A 25110-nucleotide genomic window follows, 5' to 3' on the forward strand; every position below is an offset into this window, starting at 1 on the left:
TCACATTATATACACAAATACATTTGAGATACAGTAAAAACCCTACATAAAATGACAAAAGCATTAGATGAAAGTACGAGAGATAAATTATGCAATATTGTGGTAAAACAGTCTTTCTAAGAAAGATAGGAAATATACAACTGTAAAAAATGTCGATGGAGTTAAAAAAAAAAGGACAAAAATCAAACTTCTGTGAGACAAAAGACTTTGGTTCTATCTCTAAGAACCAAAAAGAAATGCCATAGATTAAAACAACAACAACAACATGAAAGAAATGAAGAATGCCTTTGATAGACTTTTTAGTAGATTGAACACAACCAAGGAAAGTATCTCTGAGCTTGAGAATATCTCAATGGAAACCTTCAAAATGGAAAGCCAAAGAGAACAAAGACTGAAAAGAACAACATAACATCCAAGAATGGTAGGATAACTATTAAATGAGTACATAAACTTCAAAAATGAATGAAAGACTTAGAGAAATATTTTCAATGTTTATATCAGAGAAAGGATATGAGTTTCAATAAATAATAAGTAAAAGAGTACAATAGGAACATGCTCTAAGAAGAATAAATATATATGATTAATGAACACAGGAAATGATGCTCAATAACACTAATAATTAAAGTGCACATTAAAAAAGGAGATTACATCTGTCTTCTCTTGAAAACATTCAAGGGAAAAAATGCACTCATAAAACAATTTATATAAATGTAAAAGGGTAAAACATCTTTGGAGGACAACTTGAAAGAATCTACTTAAATTACAAAGTACAAACCCTAGGACCAGCAAACTTGCTTCTCGGAATCTCCCTTATAGAAATATCGTAAGTGTACAAAGACATATGTATAGGAATGTTCATCATTAGAATTGAAAACAGTCGGGAAAAATCTAAATGTTCATATATAAGTAGTTCTGTAAGTTTACTATGTCTGAAAGTGCAAACTTATAGCAACCTAGCAGCCGTGGTAAAAATAGATTAATGCATATATATTAACATGAAGAAAGATGTTCATGATATATTTATTACTAATTGAAAAAGCTACAGCTGTTAAAAAATGCATTAATACATTAACAGTAATAAGAAGTGTCAACAAACTTCTCTTTCCAGGAAGTCGGAGTGGACTTATTTTTCCTATTCCTTTCATTAAATACAACTGAAACCCCTGTAAACTATGTATATAGCAAATATAAGAAGACTCTGAAAGGTGGAGAGAAGGTGGACTTGCTAGGGACCTAAAGACACAAGCAATGGCACGATGGCGAGTCCCTGGTTTCTTTTTGTCTTTTACATCCTGACAACCCAGAAATGCCAGTGGTACAGATCAAACAAGCAAGCAAGCAAAAACAAAAACAAAAACAAAAACATGCACACAACAAAAGCTTACTGTCCCTATCCACAGGACCAGGACAGAAAACTTTTAAGTAATAACTGCTCTACTCCAAGCAAACACCACAGAACAAAACTATGGTCTTTATTCCCACCCACACTAGCAGAGGCTGAGTGGGAAGCCTAGACTTCCACCATAGCCCAGTTGTAATGAGTTGCCCTGACTTTCTCTTCTCATTCCCCAGTGGTGCCAGAGAAGGCCAAATAGGTATTTAGGGCTTTTATCTTCACTAGTTGCCCGGACTTTCTCTTCTCATTCCCCAGTGGTGCCAGAGAAGCCCAAATAGGTATTTAGAGCTTTTACCTCCTGTGGTCTTGGAGGCCCTCTGTGGAGACTATAAGGGAAGTCTGGACTCACCTAGGAGTAATGAGACACTTCCCTCTCCCTCATGGGGTGGTGTCCAAGGAGGCTCAGTGGAGAGTCAAGACTTTTACCACTGTCTGCTGAGAAACCAGGGACTTGCCATCTCGCCATTTCTTGTTTCTTTAGGTCATTAACCAGGCTGCCTTCTCTTGGCCTTTCAGAGTCTTCTTATATTTGCTATATACATAGTTTACAGGGGCTTCAGTTGTACTTCTCCATGTAGAGGTAACATGGGGGGCAGTAATGAGTCACTCCTACCCTCGTATCCAGGGTGTTATCAGTGAAGGACTGCTGGGGACCTGAAACTACCACCCTACAAAGCACCATAAGGAGTTCCTCTCTGCTTCCATCAAGTGTCAGCTGAGACTGAGCGGGGAACCTGGAATTCTATCCTAACTGGCAGTAGAAAGTTGCATTTCTGCCTTCACCTGCTGGTGTGGCATCTGGAGAATCCAGCTCAAACAAGTTTATATAAAATCTAGAAGCCGGGCTCTGTGGCTCAGCCTGTAATCCCGCGCCTTTGGGAGGCTGAGGTGAGTGGATTACCTGAGCCTGCGGGTTTGAGACCCGCCTGCGCAGCGAGACCTCATCTCTACAATAAATCAAAAAAAATCAGCCGGGCATGGTAGTGCATGCCTGTAATTCCGGCTACTCAGAAGGCTGAGGCGGAAGGATTGCCGGAGCCCAGCAGGTTGAGGCTGCGGTGGCCGGGAGCGGCCACTGCACTCCAGTCTGGGTGACAGAGTGAGACTCCAACTCAAAAAAAACCAACCAAACAAACAAAAAAAGATCTAGAGTCTCATGTCCTGATACTCAAAATGAGTAGGTTTCAATAAAAATTATTCATCAAATAAAAAATCAGGACAATCTCAAACTGCATAAAGAGACAATCAATAGATGTAAACACTGAGATGACAGAGGTGTTAAAATTATCTGACCACTTGTTTTTTGGTTTTTTATTTGTATATTTATTTATTTAGAGGTGGGCTCTCGCTATATTGCCCAGGCTGACCTAGAATTCCTGGGCCCAAGTGTCCCTCCCACCTCAGCCTTCTGAGTAGCTGGAATTACAAGTGCATGCTACTGTGCCCAACTGAGACTGGTATATTAAAACAGTCATCATAAACATGTTTTAAAGAGCCATAGCCGGGCTCGGTGGCTCAGCCTGTAATCCCGTGCCTTTGAGGTGAGTGGATTGCCTGAGCCCGCGGGTTCGAGATCCGCCTGGGCAGGCGAGACCTCATCTCTACAATAAATCAAAAAATCAGCCAGGCGTGGTAGCGCATGCCTGTAATTCCGGCTACTCAGAAGGCTGAGGCGGAAGGATCGCCGGAGCCCAGCAGGTCGAGGCTGGGGTGGCCAGGAGCGGCCACTGCACTCCAGTCTGGGTGACAGAGTGAGACTCCAACTCAAAAAAAAAAAAAAAAAAGAGCCATTATGAACACACTAGAAATGGAAAAATAAATGGGACGTGTTGTCCAAAAAAAAGAGAAGAAAAAAATATTAAAAAATAAAAATTTTAGAACTGAAAAATACAATTTAAAAAATCAGAAGTGGGAGTCTGCGGGAGTAGGGGCACGCCTCGTCAACAAGGGGACCTGCATAATGAACATTTGCAGACCTAACCCTAGATTGTACCCCACATCTTTAAAATAAAAAAATAAAAAAAAATCCCTAGATGGGCTCAATGTCATTGGAGTCTCAAGTGGTGAGGAAAGATGAAAGGACTGAAAAAAATATTCCAAGTAATAATTACTGAAAAGTTCACAAATTTGCCAAAAGACATGGCCTACAGGCATACTAAAAGGCAGAATCAAACAAACAAAAACAGTCTGAAGAGAGTGAATAAGCATTAGAACCCGATATAACAAGGATGTTGGTATTATCAGACAGGGAACTTAAAACAACTGTGATTAATATGTGAAGCGATCTAACGAGTAAAATAGACAGCATGCAGAAACAGATGGGTAATATAAACAGAGCTGTGGAAAGCCACAGAAAGCACCCAAAAGAAATGCCAGAGATAAAAACCCAACAACACTATGAAAGAATTGAAGAATGCCTTTGACAGGCGTATCATGAGATTGGACACAACTGAGGAAAGTATCCCTGGGCTTGAGACTACCCCGATAGAAACCTTCAAAATGGAAACCCAACGAGACCAAAGACTGAAAACATAACAACATAATACCCAAGAACTGTGGGGTAACTACTAAAAGAGTAACATACGTGTAATAGAAATAACAGAGGATAAGAAAGAAAGGAACAGAAGAAATATTTGAAACAACGATGACTGAGAATTTCCCCAAGTTAATGTCAGACACCAAACCTCACTTCCGGGAAACTCAAAGAACACTAAGCAGGATAAATATAGAAAAAGTTATACTTAGGCATATCATTTTAAAATCATAGAAAATTAAAGATAAAGAAAAAAATCTTGAAAGAAGCCAGAGGGAGCAAACATTTTACCTATAATTCACCGAGGCTGAACGCAGTCTTTCACAACAAGGTGCTAACCAGTATGCTGATGCTGATGGGTTCCTAGAACACTTACCTAGTGGGAGGAGCTTGTGCTACAAGGGACCCATCCTCCAAAAGGTAATTTTCGTTTTTTTGGGGTCCCCCCTTGCATGTATATGCTTGGGTATACCTATAGATAAGTAAAGTGAATGACAGCAAAGATAAAAGGGATGGAAGGGAGGAATGAAGATTATGGCATTAAAAGGTGCTCACACTTGGGTTAGTTGTAAATGTATACCGCAAAATCTAGAGCAACCACTAAAAAAAGTTAAAAAAAAAAAACAAACCAGAAGTGACATAAACATGAAAAAGGATTGCTCTTGGGAAGTGGGAGTTGGTTTTCATAAGACTGTTACTTTTCATAAGACTAATATGTGAAACGATTTTATTTTGAAACCTACGTGCACGTATAATATGAAGAAACAAAATTAAATAAAAGACAAAGAGATGGATAAAAATGCAAACTCATTTAGGTTAGGCCACAAGTCTGATTTTTCAATTTGGGTCATCATTCATTTCTCTTTGGCTAAGAACTTGTAACTAAACATTAATTTGTATAGCACATAGTCTGGTGATTACTATTTTGGAAAAAAAAGTGACTGGAATCATGCCAACATTTTAGTGTTTTTATTTTAAATCAGTATTTTTTAAACTGAAATAAGTAACCCCAGAAAAGATGAGAAAGTTATTAGCTGGTTAGAGACAGAAATAATCCAAGAAGACCACTCTTTACCTCTGTGGGATAGCTATGCTTTACTCTGTGACATCGAGAAACTTACCTGAACAGAATAGCATCATCTGTTAGAAATTTCGGCAAGTTGGAGTCTCGTAAAGCTCGTATCAATACTACATCTTCACTTAGGTCTGGGTTCTCTCTTTTTAAAGATCTAAATTTAAAGGAATGTTTTAGATGATATCGCAAGAACATCGCAATGAGCATGATTCTCCAAACCTGTAGGTCAGGGATTCTGCTTATAGAAAGCTGTGGGGGCACCTTCCACCCTGCCCCCTGTGGATTCCTGCTGGAAGGAGAGGGTCGTTTTCCCTTGTGTGCTTCGTGTCCATCTCCATCAGAGCAAACTGACAAGTCCTGCACTGACTACACAGTCTTGAGGAAAATGATGAGGGTACATTCGCAATGCCCCCACCCCCCCATCAATCCAGACTTTATCCAACCTGAATTTACGGTTCCTAGAATGCAACGGGATGATTACTATCCCTGTGACTTTCCTTGCTCTCTGCTCAGAATGTCCTGTTTTGCTCTTTGCCTGTTCTTTCCCCTTCAAAACCCAGTCTAGTCACACCCTTCTCTGGGAAGCGCCTCCACCCTCTCTCTCTCTTTACTGCTTGAGTGGGTGCAGCCCTATCCTTTCACTTGGTCTGTCTCTTCCATTGGGCTGTAGTGGTGCTCTTTGAATGTGAGTACTTATGAACCTCTTAGCATCCCTAGTCCTTAAATGACCATTCTGTAAACTGGAGACATGTTGAATCTGGGAGGTTGAAAGAAAAGCAGAGGGCAGGAAGGACAGGGAGATCTGTGTAGAGCCCAGTGATACAGAAGCCAGGCAGAAGGAGTCCTGGCTGTGCAAAACCTGAACTAATGAGTCTTGGCCTGAGAGGAAGAACTGGAAAGGAAATACGTTCTCTCAGAGGTTCTGGATAAGTTGAAAACTCCAGCAGTTTCAAGAAGTTATAAAGAGAAAAATCGAGTCCTGAAAAGAGGAAAGACGCTTTCTTTATTGAAAACTGGAGCAGGGTTCGGTGGCTCAGCCTGTAATCCCACACCTTTGGGAGGCTGAGGTGAGTGGATTGCCTGAGCCCGCGGGTTTGAGACCCGCCTGGGCAACTTGGCAAGAACTCATCTCTACAATAAATCAAAAAATTAGCCGGGCGTGGTAGTGCACGCCTGTAATTCCGGCTACTCGGAAGGCTGAGGCAGAAGGATCGCTGGAGCCCAGCAGGTTGAGGCTGCGGTGGCTGAGAGCGGCCATTGCACTCCAGCCTGGGCGACAGAGTGAGACTCCAACTCCAAAAAAAAAAAAGAAAAAGAAAAGAAAACTGGGAAGAAGCTCAGTCTCGGCCCACACTCAAAGACAGTGATGAAGTCTATGGCATAAGTTGATCTGAAAACAGAATGATGAGGCTTCTTTCAACTCTTTTTTTTTTTTCGAGTTGAAGTCTCACTCTGTCACCCAGACTGGAGTGCAGTGGCATGCTCCCGGCCACTGCAGCCTTGGCATGTTGGGCTCCTGCGATCCTTCTGCCTCAGCCTTCCAAGTAGCTGGAACTACAGGCACGCACCAACATGCGGGGCTAATTTTTGACTTATTGTAGAGACGAGGTCTTGCCAAGTTGCCCAGGCTGGTCTCGAACCTGTAGACCCAGGCAATGCACTCGCCTCGGCCTCCCAAAGTGCTGGGATGACAGGCTGAGCCACCGAGCCTGGCCTGCTTTTAACTCTTGAGGCTGTGTTGGGTGACATGTATGACTGGCCTGATTGCATGCATATAAAATGCTGTGTGCCTCTTAAGACTAGTCATTCTATCTTATGGTGGTGAAAGGGATGCGTTTGGGGAAATTAAAATTAGCACAAGCCTAGCTGGGGGTCACGTTCAGGCTGAGGACAACTGTGTTAGGACTCACAGTGAAGCACCGTCATGGGTTGAAGAGACATGGTTCGTTTCACTTTGTCTTGGGAGTGCCAAGGTAAGAATGATGTCAAAAGCAGGTGCTAATATTTATCAATCACTTACTATGTACCTGGTGTTTCTCTGAAAGCCTTCCCTGAGTGGCCCATTTAATGCATTTGATTACATGACTTGGAATTTCACTCTTGACCTCTTTGGTTTCTTACCCAGCCATGACCAGGACAGACTTCACGGCTCTCATGCCAAAGTCGTAGTGATCCTGCTGAGAGAGCTGTTCACTGCAGAGCTTATACATCTGGGTCATTTTTCTTGCTAATATTTTACTGGATTCAAATCCTTCAGAATATAGAATTACCTAGAATAGAAAAATATGATGCAATGCTTGTATTGTATCGACAGCAATGTATTAGCATAAGAACAATAATAATAATTACCAACGAAATCTGCTTGAGGCATTATGCTTTTCCAGGTTGTTCTATCATTTAATAAAGAAATGTAAAGATGGAAGGGAAAAGAGTTTTCAATGCCACAGAAACTGGGAGGTGAAATATTGCGCAGGGATACCTAGGCACTGGTTCTTTAGATGAGGTCATAGTGTTAGTGGCATTTGGGATCAAGGAGGAGCAGAGCATGGTGTTTGAAAACACTCCTATCCTAGGGGTTGGATGATGTTATAAGGCCCTAGTACAAAGTCAAGAATTGAGCATCTCTGCTCTGACAGGAACACCACCCTGGTGGACAGTGTGAGTGCTGGCCACCTGCTCCCTAAGTTCCCCGGGAGTCAAGGGAAGCTATGAAAAGATTCGCAGCTCTCCTTTGCCCTTGCTTTGCCAGTTTCTGTATCTTTGGTTAAATAATTGGAGGATGCCAAGTGTTTTTGACAGTGAAGGTGAGAGCGAATTCTTCCTTCTATCCATAATCTGGCCTCAGAGGCAGGGTTTGAAATCATACAGAGATTTCTTACTGGTGTCTGTTTTGTTTACTGCCCTGTCCTTGCTGATTAGCACAGTGCTCTGCACACAGTTGGTGACTAATAGTTACTGATGACAAACCCATTAAATCTCTAACAGCAACAAGAATAATACTCGGAAGGCTGGATTTTTAAGTTTGTTCAATTCATCCCTGAGTAATATAATGATAGGACAAAGTAAGAGATTTGAACGACATGTTGGATTTTCTTCCTACCGGCTTGGTTCAGCGAGCACATCATTTATTGTCCCCGTTCATAGAGGGTCAAGAGTAAAGGCACCAACTCCCTTAACTGCTCCCCACCCTGCCATGCCCACAAGGGATGCTGGGAGACCCGTGATGCTGTGAGTATATACTCATATAAGTTGTAATTTTTCTAATGAAAGAATTTGTCATGGACTATTCCTAAGCCATATTTTACTTCACATAGAAGAATATTTAAAATGAGCTCTTACCAAACATATTAGCCAAAGGGTTAATGTGCGCTTTTTGAGAAATTCCATCCTAAAAGGAGTAGTGTTCCTTGTTATAAAATGCAACACTGAGCACAAAGGGCCTTCTGGAGTCCTGAAAATGTCTGAAGTTTTGGTCTTTGTGGTCACATAGATAAATACAAGTGTAAGGATTCACTGAGCTGTATTCTTTTTATTTTATTTTATTTTTAAGTGAGAAAGCAGGACTTATTGAGAGGACAGAGAAGCTCTCACAGTGGGAGGGTGCCTGAAGGGGTTGCCCCACTGAGCTATCCTCTTACGATCTATTGATTTTACTGTATTATAAATTATTTCAATAAAAACATGCCATGAAAAACACGTGTCAAATTTAGCCAGGCATAGTGGCACATGCTTGTAGTCCCAGCTACTTGGGAGGTAGAAGTGGAAAGGTTGCTTGAACTCAGGAGTTTGAGTTCAGTCTGGGCAACCTAGCGAGGCCCTGTATCTACAAAAAAAACCCACCAAAAAACAAAACCAAAACCAAAACTGAAAAAAATGTAAAGTTTACGATGTAAATACATTGATTCTCAGTTAGTATTTAAATTCTTGTCAATTCAAAGCCCGGTTAAACAGAAATTCATATGCATAGGTAGACATAGACAGAACACATGCAATCATAAAAAAATCAATCAATTTATTTTATTTTATTTTATTTTATTTTTTGAGTTGGAGTCTCACTCTGTCGCCCAGACTGGAGTGCAGTGGCTGCTCCTGGCCACCGCAGCCTCGACCTGCTGGGCTCTGGCGATCCTTCTGCCTCAGTCTTCCAAGTAGCTGGAACTACAGGCGCGCGCTACCACACCCGGCTAATTTTTTGATTTATTGTAGAGATGAGTTCTCGCCAAGTTGCCCAGGCGGGTCTCGAACCTGCGGGCTCAGGCAATCCACTCACCTCGGCCTCCCAAAGCACAGGATTACAGGCTAAGCCACCGGGCCCGGCCCCAAAATCAATTTATTAATGATTACCTTATTTTGACTAAGTTGATACAGACTTACAAACCAATTTCTGCCTTCATGATAGTGATTAGTGCTGCTTCTATCCAGAATTCCTTGACTCCAATGAAAAATGATGCGCAGAAAGTGAGAATAATACTGTATTTTTAGAACTAACCCAGACATTTTAATTCCTAGAGATGAACTGGTTAGTTAAACCTATTGATTCTTTCCAGTTTTAGGGGCCTATTATATTCCTGGTATCATTCTGGGCATTACAGATGTAGCCGGAAGCAAATAAACATGCAGAATGAAACATTCCACGTGATAACGATCATATCTACACTTAAAAGCAAACAATAATGTGGAAATGTTACTAGAGAGCATTCATCAAGGAACCTTCCCACCTCCACAGACTCAAGTGGCACGTCAAAGGAACAACCTTCCATTTCTGCTGCTTTCCAGTGTGAAGCTCACCTCTGCAATCAAGGCGTAATTTGGAACCATCATTGCGAATGGTCGAAACAGGGCTTTCAAATTATCTGGCAATTCGGTTCTGCCTGCATATCCAGGATTCATTGTGATAAAGGCTGCACAAGTCATCACCAACTTTATTTCCCGACCCTCAAACATGAATCTAGAGAGCTGTTCAAAGAAAAAGTACAAGTTAGCCTCCTCCGGGCATTTGTAAATTCTCTCACAGAATTATTATTCAGAAAGAAGATGCATGTAAAGAAGCATTAAAGCATTATGTTAATGTAATTGAAGTAACTAATCTGAAATAACTATGATATAAATACCTTTATACCTTAAGTCCATTATAGTAAAGCAACACTGTACAATAGACAAATAGTTTCCCATTTATAACTGTAAAATTTTATTGCCACATTTTAAAAACAGAAACAAATGAGCTAATTTAAATACCATGTGTTTTCAAAATAATATATTCTAAATATTGTTTTATATTAAATCCATAAAAACATTAATAAAATATTTGATATGTTTTCAAAAAAAAAAAAGCATTAAAGCAAAGTCTACTGCATCTTGCTGTTGGACAACAGAGAAAATGTCTTTCCTGATTCTGTCCTGCCCAATTCCAGTCTCTTCTGGGCTCAGTGTTTCATGCTGTCTACCTAAGCTACGGAATTTAGATTTTGTCCCACAGGCTGGGGGAAACAGAAAAGATTTTTAAGCAGAGGGATAGGATCAAAGATGGCAGTGGAGGGGTTGGACAAGCTATAGATGGAAGAGCAGTGAGGAATTTTCACTGGGGAGTGGACGAAGGCCAGAATTTGCGAGGTATAAGTGGGGACAAGAGGCATCTAGCAGATACAGTTAATAGGATTTGGTGATGGTTTAGGTTCTGGGAGTAATAGTAATGGGGCAGATCCAGAGTGGATTCCAAGTTTCCAGTTGGGCCACTGGATGAAGGCACTGCTAGCAGCATTCAGAATACGAGGGAAGACTAGGATGGATCTGAGTGTATGAGACACCACCTGCAGGGGACAGAACACTGCATGGTAGAACTGGAGACCAGTCCTGCTGCTTGAAATGGCTGCTCGGGCTAGGCCTATTTCCGTTACTGTACTGGAGCTTTTTCTTCTACTTCAGGGGATATATCCTACGACACCTATCTCAGCTGGCCAGGGGCAACTTGAGGCCAAGGTTGGTTAATCCCAGATACATCTACCTTCCTCCTTCCCACAAATGGCTGTCCTCCAGTGGGCAGTGCTTCAGGCTGGGTTCTGCTCTCCCTGGTCCCTGTCCCTTACGCTCATGCTTTCGTCTCAGCTAATCGATCAGCAAGATGATAATGACCTACAAGTTATGCTTTATCTGGAGGACTTTGTGCTCAACACGAGCCTCCCCAGTATGTGAGAGAGAGGAGGAAGCTCAAATTATAGGGTCCCATGGAGTTGGGTGTGTACTTGCTTTCACACAGACTGTGGAAATATAGTTTACCATATATGAATAATTTTCACCCATTACTTTGGGAAAATAAACATCCATCTGCTTCAGACAGTATGAGTGTAAAGATGAAATAAGTGTTAGTAGACACCACAGTGACGTGCACAATCTGGTATTCATTAAAGTCCCATACAGGCTTTTGATTAATTGAATACATAATAATCAAAAGATTTAACAATTCTTAATAAAAGGAATCTTCTAATAAGATGAACTCTGTCCCTAGAGGTGGACCATAATCCAGGGGTTCTGCCCAATGCCAGGATGGAACCTAATTGATAGCTGGGAATCTGCTGAAAAGGGGCCAAATGAGAAAACCTAAACCTAAGTTTACTATAACCCTAACAATAAAACTAATTCACCCTAACCCTAATGCTACCCTAACCAAAACCTAACCTTAATACTAACCCTAACGCTACCCTAACCCTAACCATAACCATAATCGTAACCTAACCGTAACCTTAACACTAACCCTAATGCTATACTAACACTAACCCTAACCATAAGCCTAACGCTAACCCTAACCCTAAACATAACTCTAACCCTACCCTACCCTAAACCTAACCCTACAACTAACCCTAACCCTAAACACTGCCCTAATCCTAACCTACCTTAAACCTAACCCTAACCCTACCCCTAATGGCACCCTACCCTACCCCTAACCCTAATCCTAACCCTAACCCTAACCAACCCTACCCTACCCTAATCCGAACCTACCCTAACCCTAACCCTAACCATAATGACACCTACCCTAACCCTAACCCTAATCCTAACCCTAACCCTAAACCTAACCCTAATCCTAACCCTAACTGAAACCCTACCCTGCCCTAACCCTAACCTACCCTAACCCTAACCCTAACCCTAATGGCACGCTACCCGAACCCTAACCCTAACCCTAACCCTAACCCTAACCCTATCCTGACCCTAACCCTACCCTACCCTACACTAACCCTAACCTACCCTAACCCGAACCTGAACCCCTAACCCTTGTGGGGCTCTGGCAGTGGTTGTTCTGGCTTTTACAGGTCAAACACCAATGTTGCCCATTGGGACCATATCTCAGAAGGTCAACACAGAGCGGTAGGGACTGGGTTCCATTGTTCACTGCCCTTAGCTTCTAAATACAAAACCCACTCCCAGGGACGTGTTCCTAAGGGGCTAAACACATTCTAAATGATAGGACCACTTCAGTGTCCTCATCTGACCCCACACTGCTTGGATTTTCCAGTCCAGTGAGTTCTGGAGATCCAGAGTTCCCATGGATTCACCAGGATCTCTCCCGGATTTTTCTCCCAGCACCAGGTGGAACTTGGGGGCCATGGTGAAGGCAATGGAGCTTGGAAGAGGCATTGTTAGAGAAACATAGCAGGGAAGTCAATGTCAAAGACCAGAACAAGAAAGGCGAGGAGGGTGATAGGAGGTGGAGGGCAGAGGGACAGGGTGTGGGTGCATGGGCATGTGTGTGTGTGCGTGTACCTGTTGAAGACAGGACCTGAGTCTCACGAGCTGTATATCCCTAGGTCTCAGCACAGCACAGTGTCTGACACAGTTGCTACTCTGTGTTGCCCAGATAAAGAATTAGTTCAGCCCAGTGAGTCCTGCTAGTGTGGGACTCACCAACTCACCAATGATACTGAAAACATGGACTCTAACATGGTTAAAGTCAGTTAGCGTCATCCTTCCTAAAATGCAACATTCTGTGAGTTAGTTACAAACTTGAGAAAAACCACTTTGATAGGTAACCGCCCAATGCCTTACCTTTGCGGCTTTGGCATTCCTAATGGTAATGAGTTGCTGTGCAATGACTGACAAAACTTCTATGTCAATTCGATTAAATTCATCAAAGCAGCACCAGGCCCCTGACTGCGCCAGGCCACTGAAGAAGCGCCCCATCATCTGAAATCAAAATAGAGCCGTTCAACTTTGTACTGTCTACTTCAACTCCTTCAAAAGGAAATTTTGAGCGAAAAGATTACAGGGAAAAGAGGTGGTATCTGCAAATAAGCAATAGTTTTATGTGAATACTGGGCTTTGTCAGCAGTAAATGTTTTTCTACAAGAGAAAGTATCTTTTTGCATCTTTCTAAGTAATTTGAATTTAGTTTTTATTTTAAAGTAAAATGACAATCTGACCCATTTTTCTTTTTTTTCATAACCTCCACTCACCTCTGCGAATGCTTGACAGGATCTCAAGGATCTAACACATAGAACAGACAAACTTACGGACTTAAAACTTCAAACATTTTACTAATGAAAGCTTTCATCATCTTTAGAAGGTGCTCTGGCTGGTAGAACACAAAAACTAGTGAATAGAAGGCATGGGTTGCATAGGTTACGGTAGCATTTCTTAATCTCTTCTATAGCAAAATCCTAATTATGGAAGAAAATGAACATGCACTTGTGGCCAACTATGTGTAGAGTTTCCTTGGGGACTTGAGTTTTTGGTTAAGCATTTATACAGATATCACATTCTACTATCCATCTATGTCTTTACAAATGGAGCTAATCTTTCTCTTTTTAGTGTCAAGGTGGTCAACTGAACATATCCTGCTACCTCCCTTCCTCCAATTCCCACGAATCACAGGAAGACAGATCTGTGTGTACATCTGTCTCCTTTTTATGTTTCTACCCTTACATACCCGTAGTTGCCTCATAGAAACATAATGGAAAGGGAAACCAGCAGCAGGAAGAAAGTTCTGAAAAAAATGCTGGAAGATGACAAGTATATGGAAAGGATGCCCAACTGAGAAGGGAAAATTGCAGCCCCAAAGCAGAGGGAAGGACAAATTGACCTCCAATGAGGCCTTCAAGAAACCCCAAGCCAACATGGTTACATGCAAGCTGCAATATCTGCAATATTAACACATACAAGGGAAGCAGACACAGCCTCTAGGGAACCCTTTGGGATTTAGCCAAAAAAAATAGCACTTGGAACGATCAGCTTTATGAGTCCTTCCTCTGTTTGTTCTTTCTTTCCCCCATCACAGGTAAACAGGGCTCTTAAGATTTTAGTGCTGACGTTTCCCACCAGGGGAAACGTCAACGCTAAAGGGGGAGATCAGTCTTGGGATGACATTAGAAGATACTGGAAATAAGAAAAGCAAAGCCAAGGTGAGAACTATGCCTCCAGACTTCCATTTCAGTCACTGAGATTTAGAAATAATAAAAGAAAGAATGCTACATCCAGCAGTGTAATCTACTGAAATCTACGACTTTAGAAGGAAAATCCTTACTATTTGTCATTTATTGGGGGCTTTCTGGCTTCCTGGGTGCTCCATGCTCTCAGACTCATGGGGAAACCTACTGTCCATACTCTATATGCCCACAAAGCTCCCTGGAACTGCTTCATTCAAGGGAGGGGCATTCTGGGAAACAAGCTGCTCATACTAATCAAATTAGTCTGTACTTATGAACTGAATAAAAAGATCCAACAGATACCTGGGGAAAATCAACACCAAGAAAGAGAAGGAATGAGAAGAATGAACTGAATGAGCAACCTGGGAGAAAACAAAGATGATTTAGGAAACAAAAGAATTTTAAAAAAATTCAAATGGAATCCTCAGAGATATTTGAGAGGAAATTGCATTCCTAAAATAAAACAAGATGCTCTAAAGGAATTAGTCAGAGATAAAAGTCCCTGGAAAGAAATTATAACGTAGCCAAGATAAGAAAAATTAAATAAATGCACTGAAGGATAAAATGGACCAAATCCAAGCTGGTATTCTGGACAACTAGGGTGAGGACCTCTTCCATATTGTAAAGCAATGGTCTTTACCCTTATGCATAACACCTGGGTATTGAAAGACTTCCCAAGGGACACTTGTGGATGGGCAGTTTTAAAAGACGTAACAGAAAATTGCAGCTTTATCTTTGATATAGGCTCTTTGCTAAAATCATCTCCTTGAGAACATGCCCATGGCCACGCTGGTTCTTGATTTCTGTCTGCTCTTCACAAATGACCCTCTTTCTCTGCCACTCCTGGTTGTAAGGTATGTGCCTGGCTGAGGAGGAGAGTGGGGGTTTGAAATCCAGCTCTTTTGTGTTCATCGAGTCATGTGCTACATGCACAAATTCCCAGCCCTGCTCTCCTCCAAACCAATCTTATTGTGGTGCACCGTCCCAGAATGCAAAAACCTCCAGGGTACTGGGCAAAGGAGCAATTCCAAATGTTGACCTTGAACGAATAAATGCTTACAATGACTGACTGGGTAACAAATACTTTTACAAGTCAGGCAGTTTCCAGTTCTTTGCTTTCAACAAAAGCGAAGGAGAGATCGATGCCTGCAGGCGAAAGCTAACCAGGAACACACCTGTAGTCAAATGCCATTGGGTTTATTACTTGTTCTAACAAGGGAGACCCCACACTATGGGGGGTTGTAAGAGGATTTGGGCTTGTTTTGGAAAATTCTGGGGAAAGTTCAAGGAAGAAGGGCTTTGCTCTGCGTGTTAGTTTTCTAGAGCTGCTGTAACAAATTATCATAAACTAGGTGACTTAAAGCAATGTAAATTTATTCTCTCATGTTCCAAAGGCCTGAAGTCTGAAATCAAGGTGCTGGCAATCCATGTTCACTCAGAATCTAGGAGGATTCTTCCCTGCTTCTTTGTAACCTTCTGTGGTTGCAGGCACTCCTTGGCATTGCAAGGCTTCACTGCATTTCTCCAGTCCTGCATCCTGTGCATGTTCACGCGGCCTTTCTCCTTCTGTATCTTTAGCCACCATTCCCTCTGAAAGGGTTATTGGGTTAGGGCTCATCTGATTTCAGTACGATCTCATTTTAACTCGATTACATCTGTAAGGACTCTCTTTCCAAATCAGGTAACGTTGGTAGGTACCAGGCATCAAGACTTGAACATCCTTTGGGAACGCAAACTCACAACATTCTGAGTTAGGTGCCGTTAGAAAGCAGGGCGATGTTATGATGGGTGTCATAACAGTTACCTAGGAGGCTGGTGACAGATGGCTGGAGCTGTCATTGGTAAAGGTACAGCAGTTACTTCAGTTAGCTGGGAGAGGGGAACGCTAGATAGGTTTTCTGATTTGGACAGAATTCTTGCTTGTCTGTTCTCAGACATGATTATGGAGTGACTTTTTTGGCCTCATTTCAAAATGGACACAGAGTGACCTGGTCTGGAAGTGGGTAAGTCTATGAAATTGTGTTGGCCTGTTTGAGCCAGGCCAGCTCTTGGCCAATAGCAGTCACGGGCTATTATGTTTTGCTTAATTTTTCAGAGACTAATTGCTTAGCATTTAATTCACCATTAGAAATGATTTTGTGGACTTATTTTTGCCATTTTATTTGGTGATGCTTTCTGCTTTATAAAACCTTTTTATTTTGGAAAATTTTATAAACATACATAGGAGGTGAACAATTATCAACATTCTGCTGTTTTTGAAATACTCTCCAACATTTTTTATTGGAGTATTTTAAAGTAAACCCCAGACATCGTGTTATTGCATCATGAATTCTTTAAAATGTATGAACCTAAAAATTAGCACAACCAATACCATGAACACACTCGAAGAAAAACCCAATAATTCCTCAATGTCAGTTAATACCAGTTCGTGTTCAGTTTTCCTCAGTAGTACCAAAATAGTCTTTTTACAGTTGGTTTGTTTGGATAAAAAAAAAAAATACAAACATTGCACTTGGTTACTGTGGCTCTTAAATCTCTTTAGATATATAGTAGTTCCCCTGAATCTTCCTCCTCCTCCTTTTAAGCAATTTATTTGTGAAGGCCTGTAAGTTATTTTCCCTATAGAATTCCTCTCATTTCATATTTAGCTGACTCTATCCTTGTGGTGTTAATGTGTTCTTTATCTTATACACCTGTACTTCCTGAAAACTGGCATTTAAATCTAGAGACTTGATTAGATTAATTAAGTTGAAGTTTAAATCTTTTTTGACAGTGATTAATTCATCACATTTTTAGAGGTTCCAAAATAGCAAAAATAGTAATTTTAGTTATCATTTCTTCTGCATTTATTAGCTGGGATTCTTCTGTAAGGAATAATTTTCTTCATCAATTTTGTTCCTTTTTCCTTCATTCTTTTTTTTTTTTTGAGTTGGAGTCTCACTCTGGCCCAGGCTGAAGTGCAGTGGCATGCTCACAGCCATGGCAGTCTCCATCTGCTGGGCTCAGGCGATCTTTCTGTCTTTGCCTTCCAAGTAGCTGGAACTGCAGGCACATGCCACCTCACCTGGCTATTTTTTTAAAATTTAGTGTAGAGACTAGGTCTTGCCATGTTGTCCAGGCTGGTATCAAACCCTGATCTCAGGCAATCCTCTTGCTTCTGCCTCCCAAAGTGCTGGGATCACAGGTGTGAGCCACCATGCCCCACTCTACATCAATGTGTATTGCCCTGAAAAACAGTCCACAGGAAAGGCAGGATAAACGTTAATTCTTTCTCTTTAACAGTTTTTCATGTAAGTTGTTTCTCTAGAAAACTCTAAGGTGATCAAATGAATTTTTTGTTTTATATTTTTTTGTGCGAATCGTTACACAGTTATTTACTTTATTTTCTATCTTGATTCAGAGGATACTCATGCAGGTTTGTTACGTAGAAATACTGTGCAGTAGTGATGCTTGGACTTCTATTGCACCCATCACCCAGGTGGTGGTGGACATGGTGCCCAGTGGGTGGCTTTCAGCCCTTATCTCCTCTCCGTTTTTCTTTGAGTGCCCCGGTGTCTGCTGTTTCCATCCTTGTGCCTGGGTGCGTGCACGTCTGGTTTCTGCTTATGAGGGCGGACATATGGTATTCAGTTTTCTGTTTCTCTGATAATTACGTGGATCATTATATATTCATGAATTTAAAAATATTTGATGTGTTTTGATCTACTCCAGTAATTATTACTATTATTAGTCTCACATTGTCCCATCACTGACCAATGGAAATCCCTTTTAGTAAGATTCTGATTGCTATTGATATGATCACAGTCATTTTTGGTATTTTGTGCTGTTTCAGATGGGACAAAGTGGTGCAGGATTATTTCTGGCATTTCCTGCCATAGACCTAGAATCAGCTGTGTTCACTTTGTATCAGAAAATGGTCTTTAAGGCCACAATCTGGGGACGAGATGCTCACTGTGCTTAGGCTACTAATGTCCCTTTTCAGAGGACAGAACTGAAAGATAATACCTGAGAGAAGGTATCAATAATATGTTTTTGAAAACACTACAGATAATTTTTAAAAAGCATAAACAAGCCAAGAAAAAATGGGCACAAGACATGACTAGGTATTTCACAAAAGAGGAGACCTAATGATTATAAACATTTAAAAAGATGTTCAGCTCACTAGTAATGAGGGGATACAATGAGATACCATTTCACATCCCTCAGATTGGCAACAATGAAGGAGCCTGACGGCATGGGCAAGGGTGTGGGGCCAGGTAGCCCCTACACATCTGTGGGAGCACAAACCATCACGGCCACTCTGGAGAACCCTCTGTCCTTATTGTCAGCATGAACACGTATCAGTACCCCGAGGCCCACTCCTGTACCCTAGGCTGGAGAAACTGTGCCCCCACTCACCTAGAGACACGTGCAATGATGCTCATCACAGCACTGCTTAGAGTACAAGATGCTAGATTAGAAACAACCTAAATGCCTATCAGAAAGAGAATGGATGAAAAATCATGGAAACAGAGCAGTAAAAACCAAAAAAGTAGAGTTGTAGTCTCAACCTGGATGAATCTCATAGACAAAGGACTCATGGAAACATGGAAAGGTGAAAATACCAACTGTAGAAATCAGCACACAGAACGATGTTATATTTTAAATTTAGGGGTACACATATACATATACATACATATGAATGATAACCTCAAATTCAGAATAGAAGTTAACCCTGGTGAAAAGAGACAGGGGGCTTAGTTTTGCTGGTAACATTTCATCACTTAGCTGGGAAGTAGCTAAATGAATATTCATTTTATTCTTTATAGCTCTTCCTGTTTCAAATGTACACATAATGTGTGTGTGTGTGTGTGTGTTTTAAAGACTACATCTTTTGACTTGAATCAAAAGATGTGTTCAAATTTCATCTCTGCTACTTTCCAGTAGTGACCACTGGCAAGGTACTTCACTGCTCCAAATCTCACTCCCATCTGTGCAATGATGACAATACCCATCCCAGAAGATTGCTGAGAAGGTGAGTGAGAGAATATGCCTTGGACTGTGTCTAAACACAAAGACTCAACCCAGTGTTTGAGTGTTTTGTTTGCTTTTGGTAGAAAGGAAGAGTTTAAAAGAAAAACAAATCCTGAGAAACACTCTAGGACAAGAGAGTTCCTGTGGGAGTGAAAGTGAGGTCTTAGAGAGGCAGTCCATCTGACCAAGGATGTGCAGTTTCAACCTCCTCCTGCCCAAAGCTCTCCTTTTTCTCATGAGGAGTCAGAAAGAGCAGGGAGGGCAAACAGGGAAAGGGGCCTGGCCAGAACCCTGGAGAACATTTAAGGCAGGCATGAATCGCCATTGGGAGACAGCCTCCTTTTCTGAAATCTTATGCTCCAGAAACTCTTAGAGAGTGCTACTTCTCTTTCTCTGGAAACTTCCTACCACTTCTGGCTCTCAATAACCATATGTGCCTATATGACTCTGACTCTTCCCTTCGTCTGGCTACAGTCCGCGGCTGTGGGGGTAGTTACTTGAATCCAGTTTGACAACTAGAATTCTGCTCTCAAATTTGAAATGTAAACCTGCTATTTTCTTGGTAAGGTTCAAGAAAGAAGGCCCTAAATGTCCCAGTGCCAAGGAGGTCCCTGCTCTTCTCTGGATTCCATGACATAGCCCACCATCCCAGTATCCTTTCAATAAGTTTATTTATTTTCTTATGGTTGCTTATAAGATAGAATAAATATGTGTATGTTTTCAGCAATCTAAACAAGTAAAAGAAAATTACTTGCACAACAAGCAAAATATGAGAATATTTGAGGGAAGTGGAGACTAGATGTAAAAGGTCAGAGACATAATGATACAAAGAAATAAAATAAAGTATCACTAGGCTGAAAAAAGAAGTATTTTCGGATTTAAGAGCTATACATACACACACACACACACACACACACACACACACACACACACAAATAATTGTTAGTCTCATTTAGACACATCTTGGTAAATTTTCATAGTACCAAGGATCAAGAAAAAATCCTATAAGCTTCCAGAGATAGAGAGGAAGCAAAATCTTACTAATCTTCCAAATATATTAGGCTATTATCAATATTGTCACAAGCAAAACTGATACTAGAAGACCTTCAAAGTATGAGAGTAAATGATTTTAAACCTCTAATTCTACCCTCTACCAAAATTTTTTTTTTTTTTTTGAGTTGGAGTCTCACTCTGTCGCCCAGACTGGAGTGCAGTGGTTGCTCCCGGCCACTGCAGCCTCGATCTGCTGGGCTCTGGCGATTCTTCCACCTCAGCCTTCCAGTAGCTGGAACTACAGGCATGCGCTATCACGCCTGGCTCATTTTTTGATTTACTGTAGAGATGAGGTCTCGCCAAGTTGCCCAGGTGGGTCTCGAACCCGCGGGCTCAGGCAATCCACTCACCTCAGCCTCCCAAAGCACAGGATTACAGGCTGAGCCACCGAGCCTGGCTCCCTCTACCAAATTATCAACCAAGTACGATGACCAAATAAAGACAGCCCTGGATTTTCATAAATTAGAATAGGAAAAAGAATTGCTCAAGAAAGTATTCCAACATAATTAAAGAAGCAAAATTGAAATGCCAAGAACAGCGGCTGTTGAGTATACAATAGAACAGCGGTTCTTAAATTTGACTATGCATCAGAACCACCTGAAAGTTTGTTTTAAAAAGCCTCAGATTGCTGAGCCCCACTTCAAAAGTATCTGGCTCAGTAGGTCTGGGGTGGGAGGGGAATCTGCATTTCTAACAAGTTGCCAGGAGATACTAATCAGGGTTCACATGTTGAGAACCACTGCTTTAGAACTTAGCTTCTTAAGTGGATCAGTATCAATTTGCACCATCTTGGAGGATACTAGAAATGCCAGCTGTCAGGCCTCAACCCAGACCTACAGATCAGAATAGGTACTTAAACAAGATCGTCAGGTGATTCATAGGAAATGAAAGGTAGAAAAACACTGTCCTAAAAGGAGTAAGAAAGGGGAAAATAAATTCAAAAGACGATTCATTGACCTTGCTGCCTGGAACATTTTCCTTTGAATGAGAGGGGTTTTGTGATGTATGTATTAATCACTATCTATGGGCCCAGTGGTTCCACTAAATTCTACTATGAACAATCCTTGATACTATAAGTGCTATATAAAGGGTTTACGTTTTTATACTCAACCTCCAGACAAAGCAACGAACATAATTATAGTTCGTTATAGTATGCTATGGAATAACAGACACATTTCATAAATCTTGACATAGTAAAAATGAAGCTGGGACAGAAAGTCCAACTTCCTAACACAGAAGTTTGTGTCTAATAAAATCCTTATCTATCTAATAAGTGGCAGACAGCGTTTAAAGCTGACATATACATATGTAGACATACATGTATATTTTTACTGTTTTAATAGCAACCACTGGAAGAAATAAAAACAAACAAGGATCCCTGCAAATCCAGAGTACTTTTTTAGAGAGTCTTTGAGGTAAAAGTATTTTCACAACAACACAGAGGTGTTATTTGCCTTTTTCACTCTGATTTTTTCATGAGAGTACAGAGTATGAAAAGGTGAGGAGATGGTTTCAGTTTTTACATAGCAAATAACCCTTAGGAACCTAACAGTTGTCAAGTTTGGGTGTGGTTTTAAAGACGAATATCAACAATTACCTTAAAGAGTTCTTAAAATATTCCTTTTTTTTCAGAGTACATATCTATGTGAGATTGGATTTTCTTCAAATACTTCAACCAAAATAACATATCTCAACGACTGAATGTAGAAATAAATCTGAGAATCTGTCTGTATTTTATTATGCCAAACATTAGAGATTTTCAAAGATATAAAACAGTGTCACTAAATTTTTCATTTGTGAGGGTTTTCTTTCTCTTCTACAGGAAAGCATGTTTATATTAACATAGAGTGGATTTACTATTATTTTTTAGACAAATAAATATATGAAATATATCAGTTTTAACTTCTAACATGGTAAATATCAACAGACGTAACCTATATGAACAAAAAGCTCTTTGGTCTCAATAATTTTTAAAATTATAAAAGGATTCCATGACCAAAACGTTTGAGAACTGTTGTGTTGAAAAACTTATCATGAATCCTCACTTTCTACATATTTCATTTTCTTTTCTTAAAAGTAGAAACAGTTTATTATTTACTTATTTATTAATTTTGAGTTGGAGTCTCACTTTGTCGCCCAGGCTGGAGTGCAGTGGCATGCTCCAGGCCACTGTAGCCTCAAACTGCTGGGCTCAGGTGATTCTTCCGCCTCAGCCTTCCATGTAGCCAGAACTACAGGTGCACGTTACCATGCCCAGCTAATTTTTTGATTTATTGTAGAGACGAGGTCTCACCATGTTGCCCAGGTTGGTCTCGAACCTGTAGGCTCAGGCAGTCCTCTCACCTTGGTCTCTCAAAGTGCCGGGATTATAGGCTTGAGCCACTGTGCCCGGCCGACATATTTCATTTTCAATACACAATTCTCTGAATTGCTCCTGTAAGCTTATTCCTTGTTTCTGGGGTTTCCTTCTATTCTATATTTCATTTCATTTCTTTCTACTTACTGACACGTACACATTTTCTAATTTTCCCCTTATTTGACAAGTCAAACCCTGGCTTTGATTCCTACCTGGATCACCCAGACCATGAAGTTTTTACTTTTCACCTTTGCTCTATTTATCTCACTTTAGTCATTCTTTATCCAATTTCTCTTCCGTTGCTTACCCTCACTCCATTCTCCCTTTATTTTATTATGCAGGTAGACAGAGACGCATAAAACACTTAAGATTAATATTCATATGTACCTTGTAGTCCAAACCATCAGAACAGTTAAAGACCACACACTGGATGGCAAGAGCTTTTGCTAGGTCTTTTGTAGTCTCTGTCTTCCCAGTGCCAGCGGGACCAGCTGGTGCACCCCCCAGATCAAGTTGCAAAGCTCCCATGAGGCAAAGATAGCAACGATCCTGAAGAAATCATAAATTATCATTATTGAAGAGACCTGACTCTAGGCACAACTTAATACGTCATTTCCTTTCTATAGAAGAAGGCTCACCATCTTCCATGAAAGGCATAGCAATCAAATACATTCAAAGAACCATACGCATAATTAAATAATGAAAATATTTGCTTTACAAAAAGATGTATTAATAGAAAATCACTAGTCATCAAGGTGATGTAAGTTAAAACTACACTGAGATACCAGCTAACTCCAGTCAGAATGGCCATCATCAATAACAAAAAATAACAGATGTTGGCGAGAATGTGGCAAAAAGGGAACACTTCTACACTGTTGGTGGGAGTGTCAACTAGTACAGCCTCTGTGGAAAACAGTGTGGTGATTCCTAAAAGTTCTAAAAATTGACCTTCCATATGACCCTGCAATCCCCCACTGAGAATATACCCGGAAGATCTCAAATCACTCTATAAAAAAGACACCTGCACACGTATGTTTATCGCAGCCTTGTTCACAATAGCAAGAACATGGAATCAATTGTGCTGCCCATAAAAAGAGGACTGAGTTTTAAAAAAAATGGGGTACTTATACACAATGGAATACTACTCAGCCATAAGGAAGAACAAAATCATGAACTTTGCAGCAACCTGGATGGAATTTAGAGTCTAGAATACTGAGTGATCTCTCACAGAAACAAAGATCTGAGTATCACATGTACTCACTCATAAGTGGACCTTGAACAACTACCATATTACTGTAAGAAAAGGATTGACAGTAGCGGGAAACTGGGTGTGGGGGAGCGGGGAGGTGGGATTGACAGCAGTCAATATCTGCCTAGGGTAGAGGGGGCACACCTCATCAACAAGGTTACCTGCGCAGTAAATATTTGTATATTTAACCCTGAGTTGTACCCCACAATTTAAAAATAAAAATTAAAAGAGGAAAGAAAAAGAAAATCCTTTCTAAAATTAATTTTAAATGAAACTTTTCAAGATTTTTCATAAACAAGCACTCTGTGTCAATATGAACCTAAGTGATTAATAACTTACTGTGAGGGGAGTAATAACCAATCTTGGGCATGCACCCAGATATTCATAGCCATAAGTATACTGAGAAAGTGCCATTCTAGCCATGCAGTTATCCAGGTCCACGTCCCAATAGTAGCGCAGCTGTCTCTGCCAGTCAAAGGATTCAGCTGTCTCTACCTGTTCGATATAAATAATACTCATATCAGATACATCAATTTCAGAGAGATGTAGATAATCTTACGTATAAAACATTTACCTTGGATTGGACAAGCTCGGTGACTATATCTCTTGCGTGTACATCAATAGTAATCAATGCAGTTATGATGTTTCTGTGCAATTTAGGAAGACTGCCTCGAACTATTGCAGCCAGGGCATTTAATCTCTACAAATTAAAAAAAATTGCCACGGTGAGTTTTCCGACATCGGTTTTCATATGTACAGTATCTTTTTCACCATTATTTTTGGAATAGACATGGCTGAAAACTAATTTTAAGAATTTGTAGTTCTGTGGCCCAACAGGACAATACTTAATCTTATTTCATTCTCATAAGTCTTCTAGAAAGAATATACTATTGACTCCAATTTTACATGAGAGGAAACTGAAGGTCAGAGTATAAGTAACTTGATGGCAGTCATGTAGTTATGAAGTGGCAATAATGAGACTTGAGTAGATATTTACTTCTAGAATTTTTTTTTTTTTTTTTTTT

The 25110-nt window shown here is 40.6% G+C and overlaps 1 protein-coding gene across 1 annotated transcript in view; it reads right to left on the bottom strand.

Moving 5' to 3' along the window:
* DNAH6 (dynein axonemal heavy chain 6) overlaps nucleotides 1–25110 on the bottom strand; it is a 310610-nt gene that overhangs the window by 161705 nt on the left and 123795 nt on the right. The window contains exons 26-32 of the mRNA XM_008063442.2: nucleotides 24660–24785; nucleotides 24425–24580; nucleotides 23224–23385; nucleotides 13039–13176; nucleotides 9793–9960; nucleotides 7126–7274; nucleotides 5051–5158 (exon numbers count right to left, since the gene is read on the bottom strand). Of these exons, the coding sequence (XP_008061633.1) occupies nucleotides 5051–5158; nucleotides 7126–7274; nucleotides 9793–9960; nucleotides 13039–13176; nucleotides 23224–23385; nucleotides 24425–24580; nucleotides 24660–24785 (1007 nt within the window). The remainder of the gene's footprint in view (nucleotides 1–5050; nucleotides 5159–7125; nucleotides 7275–9792; nucleotides 9961–13038; nucleotides 13177–23223; nucleotides 23386–24424; nucleotides 24581–24659; nucleotides 24786–25110) is intronic.

Source organism: Carlito syrichta, unplaced genomic scaffold, assembly GCF_000164805.1.
Source record: "Carlito syrichta isolate Samal-C Ts95f unplaced genomic scaffold, Tarsius_syrichta-2.0.1 Scaffold306846, whole genome shotgun sequence".
Classification (NCBI taxonomy): domain Eukaryota; kingdom Metazoa; phylum Chordata; class Mammalia; order Primates; family Tarsiidae; genus Carlito; species Carlito syrichta.